The 22,821-nt window shown below is 47.1% G+C and overlaps 1 protein-coding gene across 1 annotated transcript; it reads left to right on the top strand.

The window, feature by feature from the left end:
• The first annotated feature begins 1,524 nt into the window (after positions 1–1,524).
• Positions 1,525–22,737, top strand: GPA33 (glycoprotein A33). Its single transcript, XM_030581015.1, has 7 exons — positions 1,525–1,819; positions 13,910–14,061; positions 14,615–14,822; positions 15,347–15,505; positions 19,987–20,100; positions 20,670–20,793; positions 21,546–22,737. The coding sequence occupies exons 1-7, from the start codon at positions 1,777–1,779 to the stop codon at positions 21,703–21,705; spliced, it is 960 nt and encodes a 319-aa protein (XP_030436875.1). The 5' UTR covers positions 1,525–1,776; the 3' UTR covers positions 21,706–22,737.
• Positions 22,738–22,821: the final 84 nt, after the last annotated feature.

Raw genomic sequence — 22,821 nt, 5'->3', positions numbered from 1 at the left:
GCTGGAGGAGGCAGTGGGGGTTGAGGTGATGGTGGGGGGGTGAGTCCAGGGATGGAGCCCAAAACCCTGCAGCTGGAGGACACAGCCCTCTGCAATGTGGCCAGAGCCTGCCACTGACCACCCCAGAAGCCTGAAGCCCGAGCCCCACTGCACCTGTGAAGGTGGGGAACTCACACTGGTTGCTTGCTCCTACAGTGTTTGTGGCTCTGGATGGGGTAGGGACCAACTCTTGCAAGCAGCCCAGGGGAAGGAGCCACTGCTTTGCTGCCCCCCATTCCTCCTCGATCACAGCCCAGGAGGTTGTGGCCACAAGAAAAGCCCCTTGGGGCTGCATGCAGCCACAGTGGCTGCATTTGAGAAACACACAAACCAGCCCAATGGAACCTCTACATACCCAGGTAGTAGGTTGATTTGCAACTAAATATGGCCTTTACACTAAATTTGGTACTTCTTTCTGGCTAACCAGGATGACACTCTACTTATACACATGTATTTAAGCAGTGATAGAGCTCAACATATGTTTATTCAGATTCTTAATTTTTACCTATTTATGTTGTTAGAAAATGATTAATATGTTTCTTATTTACTGAATGATTATTAAGTTTTTGCTTGTGATTTGTGTCAAGCTGCATTTGGCTGGAAATTGGAATTCAATTAAAAATGCACAAAAACAGCATTTTAAACTTTTTATCAGTTAAATAAAACTAGGATATATAAAAAAAAGTAAGTTAATCAAAACCAGTTTTGCATTTAAAACTAACTGATTTTTAAGCAAGGGAAGTATTATTTGTAGTTAGTGAATTGAACTGATTGTTTCTGTTTCTGGTCATGATGTCCTTCTAGATTTTGGAGGTAGTAAATCTCATCCTCTCATACCTCAATTTTATGAATTAATTAGAAGAGTAAAAAAACTTCCCAGCTTGTTCAACTTCCAACTAGTAGCTTAACTTTGAATGGACTAATAACTGAACTGAACTGGCTGAATAAACTGAAATGAAGAAAACAAACGTTCTCTCTGCACCTGCAGAAGAGGATACTGCTGTCAAAAGCTGGCATAGCACTTCAACGAAGTCTAGTTCTAGATGCTTAGCCAGTGATTTCCAATGGTTCAATGGTTTGACTTTCTTTAAAATTCAGCAACAAGTATGTACTACTTGAATATTATTTTTTATATAATTGAAATTAATAGATTATAATAAATTTAGGCCAGAACATATCTGCCACAATTTTAAATTTAAATCATTTATTTTTTAAAATAAAAATGTGTTTAATTTAAATGAAAAATATTTGGCTTAAAGAAATATCTAATGTAAATTAAACAGTAATACAATTAAAAGGGTTAATTTTTTTAAATTAATCTGTTTTTATCTGCCATGGCTATTTGTCACTGTACAGATCGCTCTAAGTGCTCTCTTGTGTGCACTTTTACCTGGCCCTTTGGATTAACTCGTCATTTCCTTTGTGTACCTATCAATCAGCAGAGACCAGGAAAGGTGGTTTATTTGCCTGAGAGGGTAGGACGAGTTCATAACATACAGCAGCTTCCCTCGGGTAGAGAACAGCAAGAGATTTCTATCTCTAGTAGTGAACTAGTTTGTCAATCTAGCTGAAGGGGCTGGGGAAGATGAGCAGAGTCAAAAGAGCAAGTGAAAAAGGATTTGGGAAGTGAATCCAAGCTACAACCGTGAGGCTGCCCTGTTAGCCCATTAACTAAAATAATTCAGCTACTGAGCAATCCTACAGGGAAATACTCTGTAGGGAGGATAAGGAGAGACCATGAGAGCTACAAAGGGATCTCAGCTGTTCATGTTAAGTGTGGGTGAGTACTGTTTTGGTACTACAGGGGATGGGTGGAGACTGGAGGGAGGCGAAGGTTACACAGGCAAATATCCCAGCCGTTCCTATGTGTCAATGTCCTTTGTTTAGTACAAATCTTAGCCTGTTTATGAGATGGCAGGTACAGTGATAATGCCTCCATATTACAGTGTCAGGACTCACAGGCAACTCCAGAAGTCTCTGCAATTTCAGGGACAGAAAGGGAATGGAGTTTTGTATCATGGTGGCAAACATTTTTTAAACCAATTTAGAATGGTTTCCATAGATATTGTATGTCCTTTGTCCCTAGAATTCAAAGGGGGAAAGTCCTTATCTTCTACTCTCTACACTGTATGTAGCTGTTTCGGACCCAAGGTACAGACCTGCCAATGTCTATAAATCAAATTGCTTGTCCTTGCTTTTCTAGCAAAGAGCCTCTGCCCACTTCTCTGATCCTCTGCCCTCTCATTTCCTCCTGTACAGCCCGCTCTGCCAGTGACACCAGCCTTGACCTGCCTTTGTTTCCTCACACAAATATCACTGTGCCTTTTTTCCATGCCAGCTTAGGCACATAACACTCTCTGCCACTCCCCCTGCCTTACTCAAACCCCTCTGAAAAATCTCACTTCTTCCGTGAAACCTGAGAGACGGGAATTTGTATTTAATACTGTACAATGGAATTACAAAAACTGTGTTCCTCAAGAAGTGGGCACAGACTGAGTCACTGGCTGATCTTATTGATATAACCTGTTTTACCCCATCCCAGACCATTCCTCTGCTATTTGTTCTCACTCTCACCTCTTGTGTCATGAGTGATTCAAGACCTAAAGCTGTTTGGAGCAGGAACTTTGTCTCTCTTTTTAGTGACACACCTTGCACTCTTTGCCAGGGGCTGGAATGATGAACAGGTTGTTCGCAGTGTAGTCAGGGCTGGTGCTACCATTAAGGCGAACTAGGCGGTTGCCTAGGGCGCCAAGATTTGGGGGCGCCAAAAAGCATTGCCCCCAATTTGTTTTTACAGCCTTCCTCCCTGAGCGCACGGTTGCTGCTCCACTTCTCCCGCCTCCCAGGCTTGCAGCACCAATCAGCTGTTTGGCGCCGCAAGCCTGGGAGGAGAATTAAAGAGGGGGCTGCGTGATCGGGGAGGAGGTGGAGCAGAGGTGAGCTGGGGTGGGGAGGTGCCTCACAGCTCCCTGGGGTGCGGGGAGCTGCTGCGGGCGTTCCTCAGGGTGGGGGGGAGCAGTCATGGAAAGGGTGCCTCAGGGTGGAGAGGGTGGGTGGGGAGCTGCCGCAGGGTGGGGAGGGGCACGCAAGGTGGAAGTTTCGCCTAGGCCGCAAAACTTCCTTGCACTGGCCCTGAGTGTAGTTGTAGGCTTGTTGGTCCCAGGAAATTAGAGAGACAATGTGGGTGAGGTAATATCTTTTAATGGGCCAACTTCTGTTGGTGAAAGAGACGGGTTTTGAACATACACAGAACTCTTCTTCAGGTCTTCTTCAGGTCAGACTCAAAGAAGAGCTCTGTGTAAGCTCAAAAACTTGTCTCTTTCACAAGATTAGTTGGTCCAATAAAGATATTGCTTCACCCACCTTGTCTCTCTAATAAGAAACAGGGCCATTTGGGCTGAGTATAGGCCATGTCTTTTAATGCCATTATTAAAACAGTGGTGTGGGAGAGATTTTGGAAGAGATTGTTGAAGCCAAGAATGGTGCAGCATAACCAAGAGAGGACTCAGGCCCATACACAGTAGTATAGACAGTCTCTAAAGAAAACGCTAGGTCCAAACTTTGGGAGAGTTCAGATTCAAATTTAGCAAGATGGGCTCATCTCTAGCATTTTATTTATTATTATTTATTTGTACTGCAGTAGCACTTAGAGGCCAAGACTCCACTGTGCCTCCATCTCTCTCCACTTTACAAACATATAACAAAGAGACAATTCCTGCCCCACAGTGCTTACAATCTGAATAAAGATAATAGATAATCTAAGTAAAGATAATGGGTGGATACTGCAGACAGATAGGGGTGAGGGGTAGGAAAGGAAATTATCAGGTATGAAAATAGTAGTTACACTGAATGGAGTTCTGAGGTACAGGAGCGTTTCTTAGAAGAGTCTGCCAGCTCATTCTATTTCAAGGTGATAAGAGCAGTGTTTTCTTTGCAATTATGTAAACTTTGGTTGGATTTGTGCAGCTAGAGTAGCTCCACATTTTGTCCTATTTGTTAGTTCCATTTGATGCAAGATGTTTTAAAGAGATCATCACACAGGGCATGGATGGTTGGGGGGAGGGATGGAATTTTGTTTCTGCTGGGCTGGTAGTTTATTTTGTTTTGTTTTGTTATATGTTTGTAAAGTGGAGAGAGATGGGTCTACCTGAATGTTTCCAAGGGTTGTTTGTAAAAAAATATACAGTGGCTGGAGTGCTAGACAAGTGCTCAGTAAGGAAACAAAGGAACGTTATCACCCTCCTACTCAGATTTTCTTTGCAAAAATGTTCTTAACTCTATCACTAATGACACCTGAGATGATTAAAACAGAAAGAACTTTTGCAATCTCATTAGCTTTTCGCCCTTTGTTCTGTTTCTATGCCACTTACCGTTCATTCAGTGTTGCCAGTGGAAGTAAACAAGTCACTGAGACTTTCTGGTTTCTCTGCTGCGTTTCCAGTACTGCAAGGAGTGTGGGAGTTATCTTGAAGGGGGTGGGGGGAGGAGAGGTCTTTTCAGTGATTTATTTAAAAAATATGTCAGAACAAAATCTAAATCTAGGGTTTAAAGCCTGTTGACAATGTCTCTTTATCAATATTATAGGCTATTTTCCCTCTGAGTTTGATTGGATTTTAATGCCCCTCTCCCTTCAGTTGGATTTAAAACAGGTTCAGTTACCCATCCAAAAAACCTGATTTTGGACATGCCACCTGTTATTAACTAGCTAAGCTGTTTGGTGACAGAAAGCATCTCCCGGCCCTGCACTCCGTTGCTGAATGGACTACTCCATTGAAAGTGCTGGTGACCTGAGGGGGAAAGAAACCGGGACTGGATGTAATTAAACAGAGATTCAGAGAACCAGAAGGATAGGTAGTGGGCAATCTTTATTCTCCATTGAAAAATTGGATTATGAGCCAGTCAAACAATCAGACTAAAGATGTAGGAAATAAGTGAGAGGGCACCAAAGAGATCAGCCCTTTGCATAGGGGTGCCAGGCAAATTAGAACAATCCTTCACAGTGACATACAGCTCTCCTATTACTGGCTGCTTCTGTTACGTGTGGGGTTTGGTTTGGCACCTTTGCAACTCTGAACTGGTAGTGCTTTTAAAAACCTGAAGTAAATGAGAACTTTGGCATTGGCGGGAGGGTGAGGAATAGCTGTGAGTGCCTGGGGTTAGGCCATCTCTCTTTCTCTCTCTGGGAGTTGGGTGAATGACCTGTTAGTGAACCCTAGGCGGGTGGAACTAGTTTCTGAGGAGTGACAGTGGAGTAAGAATAACCTGTTCTACCAGAAACCATTGGGGGCACTGCAGGTGCTTCCTGGGAGAGTCAAGATACTGCTCATGCTTCTGGAGAGGAGGGAGGGACTCTTCCTACCCACACAAAGCAAGCCAATGTCTTTGTGTGTGTGTATGTGCGAGAGGTGAAAGGTTGAAAGGATGGGCAGAGCCAGCTCTGGTATCATGTACACAGTGCTGTTGTACAAGGTGTCCCGTAGCAGCTAACATGCGGGTGGCAGCTGCAATAAAGTAATAATAAAAATACTTTGCCCTACTAGATCACCTTCCTTCTGAGGCTCTCAGAGCACTTCACAGCTGTGAATGAATGAATCCTGCTGTGTGGGAGGGAGCATCACCCCCATTTTACAGATGGCGACACAGGCATAGAAATGCTAAGTGACTTACCCAAATTCACACAAGAAGTCAGTGACAGAGCTGGGAACAGAGCCCGGGAGTCCTGATTGTTCTCTGCTCTAGCCATCAGCCTTCCTTTCCTCACCATTTATTCTGCTGATGGAAGGGGTGAGAAGAGCAGGAGCAGCAGTAGGAGAGAGAAGGGAAAAGCCAAGCAACTGGCAACTTCTTACACTTCTTGTAAATATATGTCAGGCTGGTTCAGGAGGTGTTGGGTAGGGGGGTTCCTGCCAGGTAGCAGGAGAAGGTGCTTGCAAAGCAGGAGTGACCCAGGGTCAAACTCTCCATTGCAGTGACCCTAAGGGAGAAAGGACACACTGGGACTGCAGTCACACAGGTCATTTCATAGGGAAGGTCCGAGTCTAGAGGGATGGTTTCTTCTGAAGAAGGTGTATCAGGAGTGAGTGACAGAGAGGAGGGTGTGAGCTGAACCAAAGAGGAGAGCTATGTACAGTCAAAGGGGGAGTCCATCTGACAGGGCTTTCCCAGACTTTGCCATTGCTGCTGCCTCTTAGAGAGGAAATGTCTCCCAGAACTAGCTATTCCTGTCTATCCACGGCATGTCCCTAATATCCTGCAGGCCTTTACCTAACTCATCATAACGGGCCCCGGCCTCACTTTCCTCGTGACATCCCTGCACTTAGGGCAGACAGGTGTGGTCTTTCTTCACCTTTGGGAACACGTATTAACCCTCCAGACATCAACCACTGGATGGAGTCTATACAGCTCATCACAAGGAGAAATTAGCTTTGCCGTCTCTCTATCCCATGCATTAAATTCACTCGTGAGACTAATCTGAAAGTCTGATATAAGTAGCAGAGATGTGACTCAGCCCTAATCTGCACTTAAAATACAGATCGACCTATCTATGTCACTGAGGGGTGTGAAAAATTCACACCCCCAAGTGCTGTAGTTAGTCTGACCTAATCCCCAGTGAGGTTGCAGCTAAATTGATGGAAGGCCTAGCTTATCACCACTCGGCAAGGTGGATTATCAACATTGATGCAAAAACCCTTCTGTCACTGTAGGAAGCATCTACGCTATGGTGCTACAGTAGCACAGCTGTAGCATTGCAGCTATGCCATTGCAGAGCCCATAGTGTAGGCATGGTCTGAGACAGGACCCAGAGCTGGCTCTCCTGCACTGCATCTCAACCACCAAGTGACCATCCTGGCACTCTGGGAAGGCACAGCTCTTCACTATCCCCCCTTATGCTCTGTGACAGCACAGCCCTTCACTAGCCTATGTCACTGTCCCTTTTCACCCTGTTCCTGAAGGATGCCTGCCTCTACACTGGGTGTGCCTCTGCCCCTCCCGCATGCTAAGGTGAGGTAGTCAGATTCTGGTTTCGATCCCATTCCTTCTCTCCTCTAATGACTCAGCGGTGCCATAAAAAACAAAAACAAAAAACCAACAACCCAGAAAAGACGGTTACTCACCTTTGTAACTGTTGTTCTTCGAGATGTGTTGCTCATATCCATTCCAGTTAGGTGTGCGCGCGCCGCGTGCACGTTCGTTGGAGATTTTTACCCTAGCAACACTTGGTGGGCCGGCAGGGCGCCCCCTGGAGTGGCACCGCTATGGTGCCGGATATATACCCCTGCCGGCCCCTCCGCTCCTCAGTTCCTTCTTGCCAGCTACTCCGAAAGTGGGGAAGGAGGGCGGGTGTGGAATGGATATGAGCAACACATCTCGAAGAACAACAGTTACAAAGGTGAGTAACCGTCTTTTCTTCTTCGAGTGCTTGCTCATATCCATTCCAGTTAGGTGATTCCCAAGCCTTACCTAGGCAGTGGAGTCGGAGCGAGACGTTGCGGAATGTAAGATCGCTGAGCCAAAGGCGGCATCATCTCTAGACTACTCGACCAGTGCATAGTGGGATGCAAAAGTATGGACGGAAGACCAGGTAGCTGTGCGACATATTTCCTGGATGGGAACGTGGGCCAGGAAAGCGGCAGACGAGGCTTGAGCCTGAGTCGAGTGGGCAGTGAGATGGCCAGTTGGAACGCGGGCCAAGTCATAGCATGTCCGGATACAAGATGTCACCCAGGATGAAAGCCTCTGGGAAGAGATAGGCATGCCTTTCATGCGCTCCGCGACCGCTACAAATAGCTGAGGCGAGCGTCTGAAAGGTTTAGTCCTCTGGATGTAAAAGGCGAGGGCCCAGCGGACATCCAGGGTATGTAGCTGTTGTTCCCGGCCTGATGCGTGCGGCTTCGGGAAGAAGACTGGTAGAAAAATGTCTTGATTGATGTGGAAGGCAGAGACCACCTTGGGAAGGAAAGCCAGGTGCGGTCGCAGCTGTACCTTGTCCTTGTGGAATATCATATACGGGGGATCTACCATCAAAGCACAAAGCTCCAATACTCGTCTGGCCGAGGTGATAGCGACAAGGAAGGCTGTCTTCCAGGATAGGTACAGCAGCGAGCATGTAGCTAACAGCTCAAAGGGAGGGCCCGTGAGCCTAGCTAATACAAGGTTGAGATCCCAGGTAGGGGAAGGGCGCTTAACCTGAGGGTAGAGCCGCTCCAAGCCCTTAAGGAATCTGGAAACTATAGGGTGAGAGAAGGTCGAACTGACAGATTCCCCAGGATGGAAGGTGAAAATCGCGGCCAGATGCACCCTTATCGAAGAGAGCGCCAGGCCCTGCTCCTTGAGGTACCGTAAGTAGTCCAAGATAATGGGGACTGATACGCCTTCGGGAATAAAGTTATGCTGGGCGCACCAATGGGAGAAGCGCTTCCACTTGGCAAGATATGTCACCTGTGTGGAAGGCTTTCTGCTTCCCAGTAGGACCTATTGCACTGGGGTGGAACAGAGCAATTCGGATTGGTTTAACCAGACAGCAGCCATGCTGTCAGATGGAGGGACTGCAGGTCCGGGTGGTGAAGTCTGCCGAAGTTCTGTGTTATGAGGTCCGGGCAGAGTGGCAGAGGTATCGGGTCTGCTAGAGATAGGTCGAGCAGCATGGTGTACCAGTGCTGCCTCGGCCACGCCGGAGCGATCAGGATTAGCCGGGCCCTGTCCCTGTGGAGCTTGAGCAGGACTCTGTGGACAAGGGGAAAGGGCGGAAAGGCATAAAGTAGACAACCTTCCCAGGGAATTAGGTGCACGTCCGATAGGGAGCCTGGGGAGCGACCCTGCAGGGAGCAGAACACCTGGCATTTCCTGTTCTCTCGGGAGGCAAAGAGGTCTATCTGGGGAAAGCCCCACCTCCGGAATACTGAAAGGAGGATGTCCGGACGGATGGACCATTCGTGGGACAGGGAGGACCTGCTCAGGTGGTCCACGAGAGAGTTCCGGACTCCCGGGAGAAAGGAGGCTACTAGGTCTATCGAGTGGGCTATGCAGAAGTCCCACAGTCGCATCGCCTCTTGACAAAGGGGGGAAGATTGCGTCCCTCCCTGCTTGTTTATGTAATACATGGCCGTTGTGTTGTCTGTGAATACTGCCGTTGTGTTGTCTGTGAAGTTAGCTGGGACCACGCAGGGAGGAATGCAGCCAGGCGGTTGGCGAACTGAAAAGGATCCTGGGAGGTCATTGGTACAGTGCTCTCAGGCGCACTCTCAAAAGTTTGGCTTCGGTCCCGCCGGTCGCTTGGTGGGACCGGAATTGTTACCCCCTTGCGGTCCAGACTGTCGTCTGCGAGAGGTGACAAGTGAAGTCTTGCCTTGGCTGAGGCGGTGGGTGGGGGCGTTGAGGTTGCGACCGGAAAGATCGTCTTTGAGTCTGCGGCGTATGCATTCCCAGCGAATGCATAATTACGCGATTGTTCTTCAGATTTTGTAGCTGAGGGTCCGTCTTCTGGGAGAAGAGGCCCTGGCCATCAAAGGGTAGGTCCTGTATAGTGTACTGACATTCAGGTGGCAGGCCTGACACTTGCAGTCACGATATACGCCGCATGGCAATTCCAGAGGCGACGGTTCTAGCTGCCGAATCAGCGGCATCCGGCGAGGCCTGGAGGGAGGTTCGCACAACTTTCTTCCCTTCCTCCAGGAGAGCTGTGAATTCCTGGCGGGAGTCCTGCGGGACAAGCTCTGCAAACTTCCCTACTGCCTCCCAGATGTTGTAGCTGTACCTACTCAGGAGGGCTTGCTGGTTCGCCACTCTGAGTTGGAGGCCTCCCGCGGAATAGATCTTTCTCCCCAACAAATCCATTTGCCTGGCCTCCCTTGATTTAGGAGCAGGGGCTTGCTGGCCATGGTGCTCCCGTTCATTGATGGACTGTACAACCAATGAACTAGGAGGAGGGTGTATATGCAGGTACTCATACCCTTTGGAGGGTACCATGTATTTACGTTCAGCCCCTCTGGCTGTGGGCCGTACGGATGCCGGAGATTGCCAGATGGTATCTGCTCTAGCCTGGATCGAGCGGATGAAGGGGAGGGCCACCCTGGTTGGAGCCTCCACCGACAGTATACTGACCACCGGGTCGTCCACCTCAGGAACTTCCTCTACGGGCAAGTTGATATTGAGGGCGATGCGGCGCAGAAGGTCTTGGTGTGACCTGAGGTCGATTGGGGGCGGTTCAGATGTAGACATCCCCGCCACCGCTTCATCCAGGGAAGAAGAGGATGAAACCCCGGGGACAAGCGGGTCTTGGATCGACTCCTGGTCTTGGGGGATGTCCTGAGGCGGCAGATCTTGTGGGTCTGGTACGTGGGCTGGAGATTCCTCCGTACCCGCCGGGGGAGGTCTGCTCACTGTGGTCTCTGGCACCCGATGTTCAGAAGGGCCGGAGCATGATGGTATATGCAGATCACCTTGGGTTTGGTTGTAGGCCCAAGGTGTCCAAAAGGGCCACTGATGCGGTGGTTATCCGAATCCTCATATGATGCAATGTCTGCTTGGGAGGAGATCGACGAATGATGAGACGGCCAGGGGGGGACGGAGACCGTTTGATGTGGGTCTCTGCGTCCACTCGAACCGTCCCTATGCGGTGCCAGAGAACGGTACCGAGAGTCGTGACGGTGCCAGGAGTGGGACCGGGACCTGCGACCAGTGCGGTGCCGGGAGGTCGACCAGTGCCTGGAATAACCGTGCTGAAAACGGCTGCGAGAAGTACAGTGCCGCAAGTGGTGCCGAGATCTGGAGCAGTGCTGATAGTATCTGGACGGCAAACGGGACCTCGAACGGTGCCGCGAGTACGACCGGTACCTCGATGGGGAACGGTACTGGGACTGCGAGCAGCCGTGGGACCGGGATCGATGACGAGACCAGGAGTGCCTGTGGGACCTGGATCGGGACCGGCGGCGTTCTGTGGTACCGGGCGAAGAAGGTCTCATGAGGGCCGGCTTGCCTATGGACTGAAGAACCCGCACCAGCGGCACCAGGGGTTGAGGCATCTCAGGCTCCATCAAGCCAATCAAGTCCTGTGCCATGGAGAACGTCTCCGGAGTGGAGGGCACGATAAGCTCAACCACGGCGCGTGCCGGGGAGCTGGTAAGCACCGGACTCGACGGCTCTTGCGAGATCGGAATCAACGGTGCAGAGGACGTCGGTGCCGCAGCAGTTGACGGTGCCGGGCGGTCCGACTTGGCTAAGTGTTCAGACTGTGGTGTAGATATAGCAGCTGAAGGAGGCTTGTGCTTCTTGCCCCATGGTGAGAACGAATGGTGCCGGGTAGGAGCTTGGGCCGGTGATGCTTGATGTCAAGGAGCCTTCACTGTTGGCGTGCGCTCCGGTGCCGAGGAGGCACTTGTTCCCGGTGCCGCTGGCAGTGCTGAAGACTGGGGAGTCAATGCTGTCTCCATCAGCAGTTGTTTTAGGTGAATGTCCCGCTCTTTTTTAGTCCGGGGCTTGAACGCCTTACAGATGCGGCACTTGTCCGTAAGATGGGATTCAACCAAGCACTTAAGATAGGAGTCGTGAGGGTCTCCTGTGGGCATCGGCCTATGACAGGCCGAGCATGGTTTGAAGCCTAATGAACCGGGCATGGGCCCCTGTACCGGGTGAGGGGAAGGGGCTAACCCCCGATCCCTCTTAACTATCTACAATAAGTACTACAGAACTAATAACTAAACACTAATTATACTTGAAGAAATCGAACTATATACACAATTACAATAGAAACGAGTGAATCGCTAGGGAGGTGGAGATCAGCTAAGCTACGCTTCACTGTTCCAAAGACCGATACGGGCGGTAAGAAGGAACTGAGGAGTGGAGGGGCCGGCAGGGGTATATATCCAGCACCATAGTGGCACCACTCCAGGAGGTGCCCTGCCGGCCCACCGAGTGTTGCTAGGGTAAAAATCTCCGACAAATGTGCATGCAGCGCGCGCACACCTAACTGGAATGGATATGAGCAAGCACTCGAAGAAGAACTATGCAGAACACAGCTTCCTGGGGACACAAAGGTCATGGAGAACTGAGTGTAAAACAGAACGAGGCCTCCATATCCAAGACCCCTGCATCGTGCTCTGGAGAGAGTTCAGTTTTGACCAGAGTGGCATGGTTTTGTGCTCAGCAGACACAGCATTGCAAAAAATCTATAATGTAGCTGCTTCACCAAACAACAGAAAAGGCCCCTCCCTTCTGCAACCTTCAGCTACCCTGCTCCTCCTCCTCCACCACCTCACCACCCTCCTTAAAGTCTGAAGCAAGTACTTCAGTACAGGAGGATGGCCAGTGTTTCCCCACCCATCTCCTCAGGCAGCTGGCCTGCTGTTGGGTCTGCACTCCCCCTCTCATGCCTGAGCCCCACTGATATTCCAGGGTTTCCCCTGTGCGGGGCATCATAGTGCATGTTACAAGTCTGGGAAGCCTAGGGGACATGAGATCTCTCCGTGTGATTCTTGCAGAAGAGGAAGGAATGATCTGATATGCACTGAGGCTTCCCCTGTAAGCATGGCATGAAGTCACTCCAGAGCAGCCCCAGGTTAAAAGGGAGTAGCTGTGTGACCCAGCCAAGATGATGCTGAGCCCCACCACCACATCTCATGTAGGATCTGCTGGTGCTTCAGGAAGGGAGTGAAGGTTCATGATTGTAGTGACTGGGGAGGTGGTGGTGGGTGGATGTGGATAAGGACTTTTTTTTTTAGCACCTGGAAAAGGGGTTTCCATGTCAGGCCTTGGACTGGTTCTCATTTACCCAAATCTGCTCTCCCCTCCCTATAATAAGCACAACTGAACATTACTGCTGCTCATTTAAGCATTGCACTAACAGGGAAAATCGAGTCTGGTGGGGGATTGAAGGGAAAGGTGGACATGAGGAAACAGCTCTGATTGCAAATCAAGCCCCTGCTCTGACACCCCGGAGCAGATCCTCTAGCCTCAAAATTCTCACCTTACCTACCATCAGTCACAGATTCTCTATACTGGATAACTCCCAGGAATGCGCATCCGGTTGCTTATACCATGGGATATCCATACTGCAGCTAACTTAACTAATCCCTGGGGAAACAGTACACCTGGGATCTACCCCCTGGGATTTCCAAGGAAATCCTGTGGGGTTATCTAAACCAACCACCGGGGAACGAGAGCCTGAGATCTGATAAAGTGATGATGGGGAACCCACTCTGGGAATTAACCCAGACACCAACTGGGTTTAAGGGGAGTTAAGGTTGCTATCAGTAACTTCAGAGGGGGAAATATCACAAGAACCTGGTCTTTGTCCCCAAAGCTAACATACAGACCCCCCAGAATTCACTGCTAAGGTTCAGTTTACAAGGAATGCAAACATGACAAGGTTCAGAAATGCACAGGTAAGGCAGCCAAACAAGAGCAACTCTGGACCAGCCCTTCCAGAATACCAGCCAGCTACTTCCCCCTGGTCTGATAGTTTCCCCATGGCACAGCCACGTGCGGGTTTGGGGTGTGTTTTTGCAGTAATACTAGCTTTGGCGACTTGGGCTTGGGTCAGGCCATTGAGGACTGCTGCTTGGGAGAAGACCTAGTCCACAGAAGGACTCTTCAGAAGAGAAGGCGTAGAAATAAGGCCCAGCCTTTGGAGCACAATTCATTATATTGATTGGGAGTTGCCTGTGTGCTCAGTGCTGTGCAGACAGAGAGGAAGACACACTCCCCACCCAGTCTCAAGCAGACAGAGATGGTATACTGCAGACTCATATGATAGCCAGGGGTAGGGCCCAATCTACCCTGGTTGAGTGCAGGTCCCTCCTCAGTACCAAGAGAAGCATTTCTCTGATGGGGGAGATTGACCGTATTTGTTTGTTTTTTATCTCTCTCTCTCTAGTTCTGGTGACTGCCCAGGCCCTCACTGTGAACACACGGGTCAAGGAAGTAAAGGTAGCACAAGGGACTAACGCCACCCTCCCATGTGAATTCCAGACCTCTGTTACCCCCAGCAATGCAGACTTCGTTACCTGGAGCAAAATGCCTCAGGAGGTAAATCACAAGATGCATGAGCGCGTATTGGGGATGATGGAGATGTGGATATCAAGGGGCCTCAGGCCCTCTTTGATCTGTGGTGGAGGGTGAAGAGGCCTTCTGGGCTCTCTTTGGACTCAAGAGACCAGGGGTTGAGGGCTTAGTTGTCATCCTGATTCTGCCAGACACTCATTGTGTGACCACAGGCAAGCAAATGGACCTCCATATTTCTCCTGGACCGCTGAAGGATTGTGGGGAAGGAGCATGAAAGGATCTTTGTAGCCTCAGAGGGATTTAAGTGGCCTTCAGGGAACTATGGGACTCTTCTTTGTCCCAGTATGTTGAGGTGTAGGGAGAGGTGAAGAGGCCCCTGCAGGATGAAAGTCTCCAGGCATTCTCCTTGGCCTCTAGGGAACAGGATATGAGGGTATCTCTAGGAGACTAGGGAAGGGTAGTCCCTCTGCTTTTTTCCAGTTCCTGCTTCTCTTAGAATGTGCCAGTCTGTGGTGTTAGCTTGAGGACACATAGCAGAAAATAAGCTTGCTTTCTGATGTCCCCTTCTCTATTACAGGAAGTTGTTGTCACAAAGTATTTTGATGGCATTGTGTATGCTAGCCAGAGTTACGAAGGCCGTCTGCAATTCCCTAGCACTCCAGTCACAGATGTTAGCATCACCCTCCGTGGGGTGACCATGGCAGACAACGGAACTTACAGGTGCACTGTCCAACTGCGTGACGAGCTTCCCAGTGCCTCTGCAAAGATAGATCTTTTGGTCCTTGGTAAGCCACTCTACCCCCTGAGCTAGTACAGATTCAATGCCCCAGCTCAGTGACAGACAGCACTACGCAACAAGCAGGAAGTGATGTCGGTGGGAGTACTCTGTCATCTCAGTTAGCACTGATCCAATGCGCCACAGCAATAAGAGAGAGAGCCAATGCCAGATATTTCAGAAGAAAGCATAAGCCATCCCCTTATGCACATATGCTGTACCCCATGGGTAGGTTATCCTTTGATGATGGTGGAGGGGAAGTAACATATATGTCCAAACATTTTATGATTAACTCCTGAATTTGGGTGGATGTGGGAGGGAAGGGCAAAGGGTAAAAAGCAGTGGGAGAGGCCAAAATTCATTCTAATTCTTGCAAGAAAATGGTATGAGAGAGACCAGTTCCTGGTTGGAAGAAAAACACACAGCTGCAGAAGATGGATTGCAGGGATTCATAGAAAGAAATCTCAGCAGACCTCTCTGTATAACTGTGTCACACTGCATCTGCTTAGGCCATTCTCCCTTCTTTGCCTCTAGTGGCTCCATCCAAGCCAGAGTGTAAAGTCATAGGGACATCAGAATATGGACAGACCATCAGCCTGACCTGCAACTCTGAACTGGGGTCTCCAAAACCTGAGTATACCTGGCAAAGCTTCAGCGTACTGAACCAGCCCCGACCGATGGTGTCAGCATCAGGTACGTGAGAGGCAAGGAGACCAGGCTACGGTACTTGCTGCAGTTTGGGAGTTGAAACATTTTGGATTGAGGATTAACAGTGCATTTAGGCCTTCTGAGAAGGTCCTTTAACAAAATAGGACTTTAAAGGGTTATCCTCCTAGGATGAGAAACACCTGTGAGTACCTGGGTGGCTGTCTGGAGCAGTAATGGGCAGCGATGCTTTCACTGCTAGGTCACTGATTCAAGCCCAGCCAAGAGCCAACCACAGTAATTACTTCCTAATGACCATTTATAACCAGCGAAGTATTTCACACAGTCTCCCCCGCTCAAGGCAATTTCTCTTAGTGGACCCATCTATACCTGCCACAATTAATACTAATCAGCCCCCTTATTGACGCTTACAGGAGTGAGGCCAAGGAACAAACTGGCCATGGAGTCTGAACTTTTCCACTCTGAGATATAACCGCCCAGCTCAGGGCTGAGAATGGGTGGGATGAAGGCTATCAGGACAGTAACTGTCACTAGCACGACAGTCACTTTATTTTAAAATAGTGTCAGAACAAAAGGAGTGGTTAAGCTCATGAGAAGTGGGAGCAGGGAGGGATGTCTCTAAAGGAGATAGGGGTGCAGCAGTCTCTCACATGCAGTCAGCTAGCAAGAGAGAGTAGCGTATAATAGGCCCTTAGGCGTTATTGCCAGAAACTGCCGTGTGTTTCTTGACCAGCTCCTTGAGTGCTTCTGTGTTTCAGCCTGCCAGTCATGGTTTCAGATCCAGTGCTGTGGTGTGGTTGCACAGATGAGCTGAATATGATCCTACCTAGGAAAGGCATTCACATTTTACTCTCTGAAAATTGCTTGAGTTAATGCCAAGGAAAAAATCCACATGGAATCTCTTATTCACTTGACTGGCCACTGGGTGGTGCCCCGGCCTCAGACATGGTAGCTTTCCTCTTAGCTACTACAATGTATTTTCCTAAAGAAAACAGACCACTCTGAACTATTCTGCCTTCATTATTCTCCTCCCCCCAGGACAGGAGTTTGTTCTAGTCTCCTTGCATTTGATACTGATTTTCAGGGAAATGCTCTCCATTAAGGGTACACATGGAATTTCTCCCTCTGGGATTTAGGGCTGACAGTGGGAGGCTATAAAAGGAGTGGGACTGTCAGGGTAGCCGTATCCGTGAGCTGCTGAAATGTGTGTATTGGGGTAATGTTGCAGGGTATGTGGAATTTCCTTGGTAACCATCCATTCCTGTTTTTCTCGTCTGCCCTGCATCTTTCCAACTTGGCTCGTAGGGCAGGATATTTATTTACAGATGTTTAAATTTTCCTAGGAATTTATCAGTGCTTATTATAAAAAATTATAAACAGATAAAATCAGTGCAGTAAAATTTAAGTTCAGTTTTCTAGGTAAATATTGGGATAAACCTGACTCTCTGTTCGGGTTTGTTTGTCTGAAAATTTCAAGAAACCACTACATTCTAAAACCCAGATAGTTTTTGTTTGTTTTTGACCCATGTTAGCATGTAAAGTAGTTCACTAACTTATTTGCTTTGAATGCTGATAACTATTTGTGTTATCTGTGAAGTTGGTGAGGTATATGCGCTGGGCATGGGATTGACAACAATGTGCAGACCAGCCAGGCTGGACTGATTTAAAATCAAAGCAATTTAAATCATGATTTAAGTCACCACCTGGAGAGCCTCAATTTAAATAATTTATTGTATTCATCTTTTCCATTTATACTTCAGTTATAGTCCAAAGAAAGGTGCATTCTCATTGGCTGATCTAACCATTAAATCATGTTGAGCCATTACACAGGATTAGGTAGATTTTTTTGCTACTTTGGAGGGTAAAACACTATAATTATTATATATTTACTTAAGCAAATATATAGTTTAATGTGTTAGATTCTTATTAATTGTACATTTTAGTATGTTAGAAAATAGTGAATGATATATTCTACTGTAATTTATTAGATAATTAACTTTTTGTTCATGATTTGTGTCAAGCTGCATTAGGATAGTAACTGGAATTTATTTAAATGCACAACTGCATATAAAATGTATTTTTATTAAATAAAACAAGTCCTTAATAAAGTGCATGATCTGCTGTGCCATATTTATAAAGCTTGACCTCAAAAGCTAAGATGTTTTCCTACAATTCTTTCTTTAAATAGAAAAGTAGCCTTTTTAACTCAAACTTGTAGATAGAGACTCATATATACAGTATATTTATTTTTTATTTAAATGTTTTAAGAGAGTATGATAAGTTTCGGGCCCAACATACTTTGTATTAAATTCAGATTTCCTTTTAAACAGGTTTATTTTAAAAAAACTTTTAAAACAAAAACAAAATCCAATTTAAATAAAAAAGACCCTTTGTAAAAAGTTAAAAAAACAGATTTTTATCTGCTCTGACACCAGCGCTTGGGTCATGGTTCTTCTCTGGAAGGCAAAATGACAGGTAACCAAGCCGTGATCTCACCTTTTAGAGCAGAAAGCTGAGTCCAGGGAGTTCTGGCACTTCCAAAATTGGATGAAAAAAAATGGGTAAAAACCAAAGAATGGCTTTTGTAAAACACATAAATTTTTCTGTTAAAAAAAATTGATAAAAACTGGAAATGAAGGGCCTTACTCATAGGACAACCCAGAACTGCACTATTGTGTTGAAAGTTGTAAACATTGTGATGCCAAAAAAATGACAGCCTAGACAGGGACACTGAGAAAAAGGCCTGGGAGAGAACAAATTCATCACTGTCAAAAATTGCAGATGACACAAAAGTTGGACAGGAGAGGTAAATAATGAAGACAGGTTGCTAATTCTGAGTGATCTGGATCGCTCGGTACACTGGGTGTAAGCAAACAGTATGAATTTTAATATGGCTAACTGCAAAAGTATACATTTAGGAACAAAGAAAGTAAGCCATACTTTCAGGATGAGGGACTCTATCCTGGAAAGCAGGGACTCAAATGGTCATGGTGGATAATCGGCTAAACATGAGCTCCTAGTATGCTGCTAGGGCCAAAAGGGCTACTGCGATCCTTGAATGCATAAACAGCAAATCTCAAGTAGGAGTGGAGAGGTTATTTTGCCTCTATTTCCCATTGGTGCGACTACTGCTGGAATACTGTGTCCAGTTCTGGCGCACACAGTTCAAGAAGGATGTTGATAAGTTGGAGAGGGTTCAGAGAAGAACCACGAGAATAATTAAAGAATTAGAAATCATTCCTTATAGTGATTGAGCGGTTTAAGTCTATTTAGCTTAACAAAGGGAAGGTTAAGGGGGTGACTTGATTACGGTCTGTAAGTACCTACATGGGGGAAAATAGTTAATGATGGGCTCTTCATTCTTGCAGAGAAAGATGTAACATGATCCAATGGCTGGAAGTTGAAGCTAGACAAAAATATATCTTATTTCCAGTCTGAACTTAATGCTTAGAATAATTAACCATTGGAATAATTTACCAAGGGTCGTAGTGGATTCTTCATCACTGACCATTTTTAAATTAAGACTGGATGTTTTTCTGTAAGATCTGCTCTAGGAATTATGTTGGGGAAGTTATCTGGCCTGTGTTACGTCGGAGGTCAGAGTAAATGATGCCTTTTGGCCCTAGAATCAATGGCTCTGTGAAAAGAACATGTATGTGAGAAAGCTGTGGTGTCAGATGATGTGCTTAAATATAGTTACCAAGCCCACTTTAAAAACAGGGAGCTAGCTCTTTTCCAACAGATGGTTGACAGGGGCCATCAGAGAAAAAAAGACAGAATTGCCATTTAGGGGTGAAAATGGAAACAACCTGAATAAAACTACATTTATACAGAGGAAATGATAAGCTCTAATTTATAGTATTGAGCTCCACTAGTTCAGGGTAGGGAATGTGCAGCCTCATAGCACTCCCTGCCAAATACATGATTTCTCACCATGGATTGTTTATACAGCCTGATCTGCCTTGCCTTATGCTACCAGACCACAGTTTCCCACTAGCTCCCTTTACTGGCAAATAATTATGGCATTATGACATCCTGAAAAGTGGTGGGTTGAAAAACTGTTGCAAGACTAGTGTGTTAGCTCTTCAAATGGCCATTTCTCTGAGCCAGTTGCTCTCAGCTGCCATACTCCTCCTGACGGTGATATCTCTTGTGACAAAGCCTACGAAGCTCCTGGCCATGTATAGAAGAGCAAGACATACCTTTGCTGAACATTCACTTGCCCACAGCCGCACCCACAATGGCAGCGCTGAAAACAGCTGACAATTAAATGTATTGCCGGTAGCCAAAGGCACGTTTCTATTTAGCCTTCCTTATGTCTCCCACTAAGAACCAGATAGAGACCATACTAATCTCACACAAGTCACAAAACCAGCCAAAAACTGTAACAATTTTTGGTCATTCCCAACTTGGGATGGATTTAGATGTGAAGGACTCCTTTCCCCAGTCCCTTCCTTGACCTAATCCTCGACAATTCTTTTATATTTTGGGTTTGTATTTTGCACCAGGACAACAGATAACTCTGAAGAATGTTTCTGCAGACACCTCTGGCTTTTACATTTGCACTGCCACCAACAGCGTTGGACAGGAGTTCTGCAACATGACAGTTTCCATTCTACCTCGTAAGATGCTACTGGCTGCTTGGGTGGGTGGGGCAATAGAGCGGGGAAATGTATTCACAGACTAAATATAGGCAAAGGACTGAATGGGAGAGCTACTGGAGTGCAGATGAGTGTGCCCCTACCCCTCCAAGAACAGCCCTCTTTCATATCTCCAAAACAAATTCCACTGCCTTGCTTGAAGTGCTCATATTTAGACCTGTCTGTAATAGTGAATAATACTAAGGCTGTATCTAATTAGACAGAGGCCTGAGCCACAGAGTTAAGATCTTAACTTGATCAGAGTATGGGGGGAGGGGTGTTCAGATCTCACGGGTCTGTCTCCATCTCTGTCGAATCAATCACTCCTGCGGACCTGTCCCTGCTGCCCATTGGTTCAGTTCAGAGTCAAGAACAGTTGCTATAACTAAACGAATGTCCAGATCCATCTTTACGTGTTTGGCACCCCCAGAAGGGTGGTGGGGTTTGGTCTCTGATGGGTGTGAATCTGACCTGATTTGAAGTCATTCTCAATGCATGCAGGTTTGTTTTGTCAACTCTACTGTGACTGTGTTTGGTCTTTCCCTCCATAGCATCCATGAACATTGCCCTCTATGCTGGAGTCATTGGTGGCATAGTTGCTGCAATCATTGTCATTGGGATTTTGGCCTACTGCTGCTGCTGCCGGGGCAGCAAGGACAATGACTACGAGATGACGTGAGTGCCTTTCCCCAGAAGAGTGGGTGGGATACGTGAGGGACTCTGTGAGAGGTAGAATGCGCTCCCATCTTCTCTCTGCAGCATTGATGCACAACGGCTGGTGGAGAGGGACAATGATGTGGACAATTAGCTGATGATGCATAGGTTTTATCTGTTGCAAAGTGAACAACTTAACCCAGGAGAGAAGGCATTGTGCAGTCCCATCTTTGCCACTGCAGTTTGCCTCCCAGTTCTCCTTTACCATACAAGTTCTGCTCTTATGGGCCCCTTTGTGATCGTTGGTGCATGATGTCCCTTAAGCACCATACAGGGTGCAGGACTGAGCTAACAAGCCCAAGGAACCAATCAGGAACCACCCATGGGTATCTGAAGTTCAGATCGGTTACCTCATTTTTCCCCAGCCTCTGCAATTTCTGTTCTTGAGGGTCTGAGTCACCCTAGCCGCTCATACTCCTCAATCCAAAAGTGAGGAAAGGGTCACTGCCCCTGTAGAGAGTGCTGTGGAGAGCTCACAGATACTCCAGTCTTTGCCTCTCCACACAAGTGCTGTAGGAAATGGGAGAAGGCAGTTCACAGCACTCCAGCCCCAAAAAGCAGAGTGGGCCAGTGGTTCTCAAACTGAAGTCCAGAGAACAGTCCCAGGCCTGTGGAGTAGGTGGGACATGCAAAAGACAGCAGTAAAAAATATTCAGAATGAAAGTTAATTAAAACCAGCTAATATCTCTATCTACCCCTGGATAATGTTTTAGTGAGACAGGAGATGGTGGGAAGGAGCCCGTCAGGATTCGGGGACCAGCTGAAGAAGAGATAGAGGATGAGGAGGAGGAGGAGGAATATCGGACAAGAGAAAGGCCACGGACGCCACCCACCAACAAACCACGACTAGAGATTTCATACGCTGAGGCATAGTCACCACCAGAGTGGAAAAGGCAAGGAAGAGAGGACTGATTTAAGTAATACTGTTTACTCCCAACTGGTCTGATCTCAGCTGTGGCATAGACTGCAAGCTTCCAACGACTGGGGTCCATTTCTTTAAATCTTCCTGGGAGGTGCCTAAAGCACAGTAGGCACCACTATAAATAAATAAGTAAATAAGTCATAATGTGGAACCAAAACTTGTTTCTCAGCACTAGAACCTCTGCTTCACCCACAGTAACCCACCTTTCTGCAGAAGAGGCAGTGTCAGGTTTATTTGGGGAACAAGGGGTAAATCCATCAATGCAAATTACTCTGTATCATTAGATTCATGGATAATTTCAGATTCATTAATTGGGGGTCAGTGGGAAAGGGCAGAGTAGTTAACTTGGGTACTTTGATAAACGGCACAGGTTTCAACCAATAGCATGCACTGTATAAGCCCACCAGGCACAAGCACAGTGGCATTATGCAGTATCGGATCGTTTCAACTTTAATTTGATTTTGAGAAGCAAGCAAGTTTAGAAAATGTCAGGTTTCTTCTTAAGCGTTCACTAAATGAGGCTTTTGTATATAATCAAAATATAGAACAAAAATATAGAAGACGATTGTAGCTGATTGCTAGGAGACTCCGCTGGGAACAGCTATTGCATTGGTACTAATGGGATGTCTAAAACCACCAGAACTGACCATTTGATCTTACTTTTTGTACTTGCAAAGCTTTTTTGTACTGTATAGGCATTGTCTGCAGCAGCTGGGAGGTCTAACAGTCAATCCATCGCCACCTCACTCCATTTGCCTTTGCACAGAACAGACCTATTCCCTCCCAAAGGGATTCTAAATGTGCATTTTCATGTCCCATCCCAGAGTCCTCTATCCTCTGCTTACTCCCTCACCCCAGAAACAGAAGGGGCAGACAGTGGACCATCTGCCCTTCACACATGTAGTGGTCAGGAGAAGGGAGAAAACATGGCAGTTAGTATCAGAGGGGTAGCCATGTTAGTCTGTATCCACAAAAACAACGAGGAGTCAGGTGGCACCGTGAAGACTAACAGATTTATTTGGGCATAAGCTTTCGTGGGTAAAAAGCCCACTTCTTCATGGCAGTTG

Source organism: Gopherus evgoodei, chromosome 1 (assembly GCF_007399415.2).
Source record: "Gopherus evgoodei ecotype Sinaloan lineage chromosome 1, rGopEvg1_v1.p, whole genome shotgun sequence".
NCBI classification, from domain to species: domain Eukaryota; kingdom Metazoa; phylum Chordata; order Testudines; family Testudinidae; genus Gopherus; species Gopherus evgoodei.
This window is presented reverse-complemented; position numbering and strand designations above follow the sequence as displayed.

Bases quoted from the DNA above. Each gene is read 5' to 3' on its own strand.
- GPA33 (XM_030581015.1), top strand. From the start codon at position 1,777: ATGAGAGCTACAAAGGGATCTCAGCTGTTCATGTTAAGTGTGG. The intron at 20,101-20,669 runs GTAAGATGCTAC...TTCCCTCCATAG, and splicing joins GACAGTTTCCATTCTACCTC to CATCCATGAACATTGCCCTC. The intron at 20,794-21,545 runs GTGAGTGCCTTT...ATAATGTTTTAG, and splicing joins GACAATGACTACGAGATGAC to TGAGACAGGAGATGGTGGGA.